Raw genomic sequence first — 6,643 nt, 5'->3', positions numbered from 1 at the left:
GCTGGTGGGCGGGGATGGGGCGGAGCATGCACCAGGCGTGGTCTTCCGTGGGAGAGAAGGCAAAGCTTTGCCCCACCTTCTAAAAAAAACCCTGCTCTCTCCCAGCCAATTAAGGCGGCCTATGCAAATAAACCCTTGTCGCCCGGGTAACCATGATGCACGGTAGCCAATGGAAACCATCCACTCGTGCTCCGGCTCTACGATTGGGACTGAAGTAAGGAGCTAGAGGCCCAATGGGCTGTGGGAACGGTCCTCGGCGGGTTGAGGGGCGGGGATATGCAAATATGGTTTGAAAAGCCGGCGGGAAATCTGAGTTTCGCGGGAGGACCTTGGCGCGTAAACCGTATCCCTTCATTCATTGTCAGCAGCAGCTTCCTGGAGCCATTTTTCAGCTGCCGGCCGCAGCAACCGGGCTGCCGCCGCCGCCTCGCAATCCGTTGCATCGGCCGCCCCCGACGCCTCCATCCTCCCTCGGGGCCCGATATCCGTGCGGCCGGGACCCTCCTCTCTCCAGAGCCCCGATTATTTTTGGCCCCCGGGGCCCGTGCGGTGCCGAAAAATAAAAAGAAAAGAGAGAGAAGGGGCTCGGAAGCGCCGGGCGGGGAGGAGAGAAGGAGGAGAGACTTGGAAACTCCGACTGCAAATAATAAAGAAATTGAAAAAATACATTAATATACCTTAGCAATAAAAAGAGCCAGGAGCGAGAGATGAAAAAGGGGATCCAGCCCGCCCTGGAGCAGTACCTGGTGACCGCCGGGGGTGGGGAGGGGGCGACTGTCGTCGCCGCCGCCGCCGCTGCAGCCTCCATGGACAAAAGGGCACTGCTAGCCAGCCCCGGCTTCCCCGCCGCCGCCGCCGCCGCAGCCGCTGCCGCCGCCCCGGGCGCGTACATCCAGATCCTCACCACGAACACTTCCACCACCTCCTGTTCCTCCTCCCTCCAAAGCGGCGCCGTCGCCGCCGGCCCTATCCTTCCCTGTGCCCCCGGCGCGGAGCTGACCGCCGGCAGCCTCCTCTACACCACGCCGCACGGACCCTCCGGCAGAGCCGGGCTGCTGCAGCAGCCACCAGCGCTGGGACGCGGCAGCAGCGGCGGTGGCGGCCCTCCGGTAATGCCCTCCTGTCCCCACTGTCCCCAGCCCAGGTGGGGGGGGGGGGGTGGGTTCGCACCGCGCGGGTTGGTGGGCGCGCTGCGGGCTGCCCCGGGAGAACGCAGGCCGAGCCCCGTGGGCCTATGGGCTGGCCCTCCGACGAGGGTTTATTGTTAGACCTGTGCGCTGCCCTCCGCGCCCGTGGGGTTGGGGGGCTCCGCAGGACGCGCGGGGCCGTGGGGATCGCCTTGGCGCGAAGAACATCAAACACTCTGAAACTTTTCGTGGCCCCCCTTCTTTTCCTGCACTTTTCCCTACCCCCACTCTCCCCTCCCCTCCAACTCGAAGCTTCCTCTTTCTCGGGCGTAGGATGGGGTCACGCCCCGGATGGAGAAGGGGGTGGGGGAGGGAGTAGTGAACTGGGGAGTGGGGGGACTCTGGGGGCTTGGAAACAGTGGGACCATTGGGCTGATCGCCCCTCGCCGGCCTCCGAGGCCCGTTGGCGGCCGGGGGATCCCTAAGGCGTGCTTGGAGCGCAGAGGTTATGCTGGGCTGCGCTTGTCACATTTTGGGATCTGTAACTCCCGGCAACAAAGGGGCTGGGGGGCAGTTGCGGGGGATCTGGTAGGGGAGGCGGTGGAGCTGGCAGTCGGGTGCGGGCTGGGGCGTGGGCTGTCTGGGGGTGAGGGGCTTATTAGCAAGAGGGCGCCCCGGCCTGGGCGCATCCTGGCGGTGGCCGCGGTAGCGCCCGCGTGGCCCGAGCGCCCGGGCCTTCCTCGCCGGGCCCCGGGCCTGCCCTTGACCCGCCTCTCCCCTTACCCCTTCCTTCCCCGCCCTGTCCCCCTCCCCGCCCCCCGGCGACGGAGGGCGGGTGCAGCCGCGTTCCCGTCCCGCCGCCCGGTTCTGTCCCTCTCTCCGGGACCCGCCGGTGACGTTTCGCACACGTGCGCGGAGGACGCGCCTGTGACTGGGGAGGAGGCGGCGGCGGGAGGGGGCGCTGGAGGGGAGAGGGGGCACCCACTTCCTCCTGCTCGCCGGCTCCCGGGCTTGGGACGGTCCCGGCGCCCTCGCACCCGCCCCCCGGCACGGCCACCCTCCCTCTCCGCTCCCTACCCCCCCCACGGGCGCCCGCCCTCGCCCGGCGCCGCCGGTCTGCTCGGCCCTCCGGGCCCCTCTCCAGCCGGCCCCCCACCTCTCCCGGAGCCAGGCTGGTTTCGGAAATGCCCTTACAGCAGCAGGTTAGTGACCGGGACCGCGCGGGGGCTGCCGCCGCCACAGGGGCACCGGATTCTGTCGGGGGGCTGGAGCCGAGAGGGTAGGCGGTTGAGCGGGGTTTTGGAGTGGGAACGGGGGGTTGGGTGCTTGAGGGAAATGAGTAAGCAAGAAAAATCTAACTAAGTAAATGCCCCGGCCTCCGGTTCTAGGGACCTCTGGGCGCGGGTGTCCGCCCCAGGGGGTTGGTTTGGTGTTTACGTGTGTTTTTTTTTTCTAGGGGGGCCTGTGGATGGGCGATTGGAAACCGGAGGGGGCTTCTCGCCAATGGCCGAGTTGAGCTCTGCTTTCTGTCTTCCTTCCCTTGTGCTGGAGGGGGAGGGGGCGGGTCAGAGGGCTGGGTGTCCGTAGGATTCCCAGGCCACCCGCCACCCCCACCCTTTGTCCCTGTAATTTATAAAGCGCCTTTGAGCGATGATTTAGGTCAGTATTCGGCTCCTCTTTTTGTTGGTACTAGAAAGAAGTGTGGCCCGGAGGTCCGTCCACCCCCACCCCCACCCTTCTCCTTTTCTTCATTCCCTTCCTCCATGCCTCCTGTCTTCACCCTCGTGGTCAGGCTTGGCCCCCACGAGGCTAGGAACGAACCAGACTCAGTTAAACAAATGGATGGTTGATAGTACCAATCGTTGACCTCATCTTGTCTCAGCTCCAAATGGGTTTATTTTCCGGAGGATCAAGATTTTGCAGGGGTCTTTAAGAAAGTCAGCACAGAAGCAGTACTTTGGGAAATGAGATGGGTTTTGGAATAATGAAAATTTTTATTTCCTTACGCTTCCCAATTTCTCCCCTTGTTGGATCTTAACTGCTTTACAGCCCCAGAGATACTTGCTGGGGATGTGTGTGTGATACAGTCTCAGTCAAAGAAGGTGCTTTTTTTTTTTTAGTGACTAGGGTCTGCCAGTAGAGGGGAAACAGTACAAGTACCTGCTTACACATACAGATCCCTCTGCTGGATTCTCAGTTACAGGAATATTCCATGCTTTTATTAGCATTAAGTATTATTATTGACTTGACCTAAACTTGCTTGGACATATTTTAAGCATATTTGCCCCCTAGACAGTTCTGTTACTACATTGCAAACTTAATCTTTAAACAACCAGCTATTGACATACTTCTTGGGTTGGATTCAGATTTATGGGAGGGTAGTTTTGGTAATAGGAATTTGAGACCACCAGATTGCTTTTTTTTTCCCCCCCTTAGCCTGCTTGTTGGGCCAGAACTACAAAACTGTCTAGCCAAACTTATATGTAGTTTGTTGTATTTAACTGTTTAAAGTATAAAAAATTACCCTCACCACCTTCCAAGTTATTTCAAAATTTTGCCTTCCTTGCCATGAGAACATATATAATTCTAAAGTCATGAGCCTTGAGTACAAAGTTTGATTTGCTTTTTTCTTATCAAAACTGCTTTTGACTTCTATTTAATTCTTGAAGTTTACTGATATGTATTCCCTAAGCAGGAACAACAAGACAGGGATAGCTAAGTGATTGGCAGAGCAAAGAGACCATTTAAACACTTTGTGTCCAAGAAGTGGTTGGGAACTTGTGCTCAGGTGACCAGAATTGCAGACCTACCTGGATCTTATTCCATCCATGTTCTGTTTCAGGAACATCTGAGAACTTAACCAGGAGCAAATTCTTCATCTTTTTTAAATGAGAAAAAATATATATGAGTACGCTCTTACTAGCTGATTGCCTTTCATTTACAAGTTGTATGATCCTAGGCAAAAAACTTAAACAATTTCCTCTTCAGTTAAATAGGGACAGTAATGATACTAACTTGAAGGGATTTTTTTAGGTTTAAATATGATAATGCATGTAAAACACTTAGAACAGTGCCTGACAAATAGTAGACACCCAATAAAATGAGTGTGCAGGAATAATAATAAAAGCGGAATATGCTAATTAGACCGGATGTCCTTCCAAATGACCTTTGGGACGAAGGGGCGGGAGCCCCCTTGCACGAATTTCATGCATCGGGCCTCTAGTATTTTTTATAACTTAGAGAAATAGTGTAAGACCACGTGTACAATTGCCCCTTTGTTTACATATATGAGGAAAATGGTTTTCTAAAGTGAAACGTAATTAAAATTTTCTACCTAGTTAATCTGGTTTTTTAAACCTATAGACTAAGGCTATCCTAGCACTGGGTAAAATAGGGACATGTCAGTATGACAGGCCTATGTAGAGGTGGTGGTGTTGAACTGTCCAAGCATGAGCTTGTGCCTTGTTTGTGACAAATTTAGGCAACTAACTCATCCTCACTTTTCTGCTGAGTTCCACTCCACCCATAACTCATGGACATGCCAACTTTTGAGTACATCTATGCTTAGTGGCTTTTAGATAACTGAACACTCAATTTTAGGTGGTGAATCGTTGGAAATGGAAAAGCTCTAGAGAAACAGTCAGAGGTGCTATTTTCTGGAACAGAAAGGGCTTCTTCATTTTCTGCCTCCTAAAAAGAAACTGAAATGATTTCATTCTACTTCTAGAAAACTTGGGCTCTATTAATGCAAGAGACAGTGGCCGGTTACATCTGATTTAATGTAGTGCAGTCATAGCAACCCACTGATTATACTTGGTAAAGAGCCCACAATGCTTGAAATTTCCATGTAAGAATGGAGGAACCATGGGTGCTGTAGCTGGGTCTCTCTCTCTCTCTCTTTTTTTTTTTTTCCTGTGCCAAGTATAAAAGAAGAAAAATGCCAGATTCCTGTGGTTCGGTACTCAGTAGTCTTGCTTCTGCTGAGATACCGGGTATATGATTGACGCTAAGTTTAAGATAGGAGATAATTTTTAGTCACTACCTACCCCATAATTGAAGTTTTAATATAATGCAGTGCTCAGACTTGGGCAGTACAAATAGCTCAGTGCCATAATCAGTACCAAGGGCGCCACTCTAATCACCCTCTGAAACAAAGCACCCTTACTTAAATGTGGCACCAGGAGCTAAGGAACCCAAGCTTGTGAACAGGAAAGGATTTTTTTGTTTTCCTATAAATCCTCACCTTGTGTAATACTTGGAAGAGTAGATGCTGAGATTAAGTTGTGCTGTGTAAAGCTAACTTGAAAACAGAAAATAATACTCTCAGCTTAGGCATGGCTAACAGCACCTGGAGATCGAAAGACTGGGGAAAAGTAGCTTTTATTCGCATTTCTCAGAGATACAATGCAGTAGTTTTCTTTCAACTCTTCAGTCTTTATTGCCATCCCCATAGACATACCATCCACACCTTTTAACGCCCTTCGAAGGCAAAGCTTCAAATATTCAGTTAATTTTCTGGCTGGTTTTCTAATGGATTTATATATATTCCATTTGTATGTCCAGTTTACATCCACTTTCCAGGCAGAGCAATTCCCTGATTTCAGAGAGGAAGAGAGAGGGAAAGATAGAAACATCAATGATGAGAGAATCATCCATCGGCTGCCTCTTGCACACCCCACACGGGATTGAGCCTGCAACCCGGGCATGTGCCCTGACCAGGAATTGAACCGTGACCTCCTGGGGCATAGGTCAACGCTTGCTCAGTCTTTATTGCCATCTTCATAGACAAACCATCCACACCTTTTTTTTTTTTTTTAATCTTTATTGTTCTTTCCTGTTTTGTTTTGTTTTTCCCCTAAATATTTTTATTGATTTCAGAGAGGAAGGAAAAGGGGGAGGGAGAGATAGAAACATGAATGAGGAGAGAGAATCATTGACTGGCTGCCTCCTGCATGCCCCATACTGGGGATCGAGCCTGGAACCCAGTCATGTGCCCTTGACAGGAATCATCAAACCCAAGCCCTTCAGTCCATAGGCCGATGCTCTATTCACTGAGCCAAACTGGCTAGGGCCATTCACCTTTAACTGGCCGGGCTCCCTTTCCTTTTAACCACTACTAACATCTTAAATTAGGATAAGTGAAAATTAGTTGCCTATGCTCATCAAATCAAGCCCCTCATAGATTCCCATGAAACAACCCGAGATAGTGCCAGGCAAAGAAGGTAGATTTCAGTTCTCAACAGATTACCTTTTTTTGTTTTATTTTGTTTTTTAAAAATATATTTTATTGATTTTTTACAGGGAAGAAGAGAGGGATAGAGAGTTAGAAACATCGATGAGAGAGACATCGATCAGGTGCCTCCTGCACACTCCCTACTGGGTATGTGCCTGCAACCAAGGTACATGTCCTTGACCGGAATCGAACCTGAGACCCTTGAGTCCACAGGACGAAGCTCTGTCCATTGAGCCAAACCGGTTGGGGCTCATTTTAGTTTTTAAAGAAAAGAACTTCCTTG

The 6,643-nt window shown here is 51.6% G+C and overlaps 1 protein-coding gene across 1 annotated transcript in view; it reads left to right on the top strand.

Annotated features, from left to right (window-relative positions):
• Positions 1-707: 707 nt before the first annotated feature.
• Positions 708-6,643, top strand: part of E2F3 (E2F transcription factor 3) — a 93,792-nt gene continuing 87,856 nt past the window's right edge. Inside the window, exon 1 of the mRNA XM_008146070.3 lies at positions 708-1,109. Coding sequence (XP_008144292.1) covers positions 708-1,109 — 402 coding nt within the window. The remainder of the gene's footprint in view (positions 1,110-6,643) is intronic.

Source organism: Eptesicus fuscus, chromosome 9 (assembly GCF_027574615.1).
Source record: "Eptesicus fuscus isolate TK198812 chromosome 9, DD_ASM_mEF_20220401, whole genome shotgun sequence".
Lineage (NCBI taxonomy): Eukaryota > Metazoa > Chordata > Mammalia > Chiroptera > Vespertilionidae > Eptesicus > Eptesicus fuscus.
This window is presented reverse-complemented; position numbering and strand designations above follow the sequence as displayed.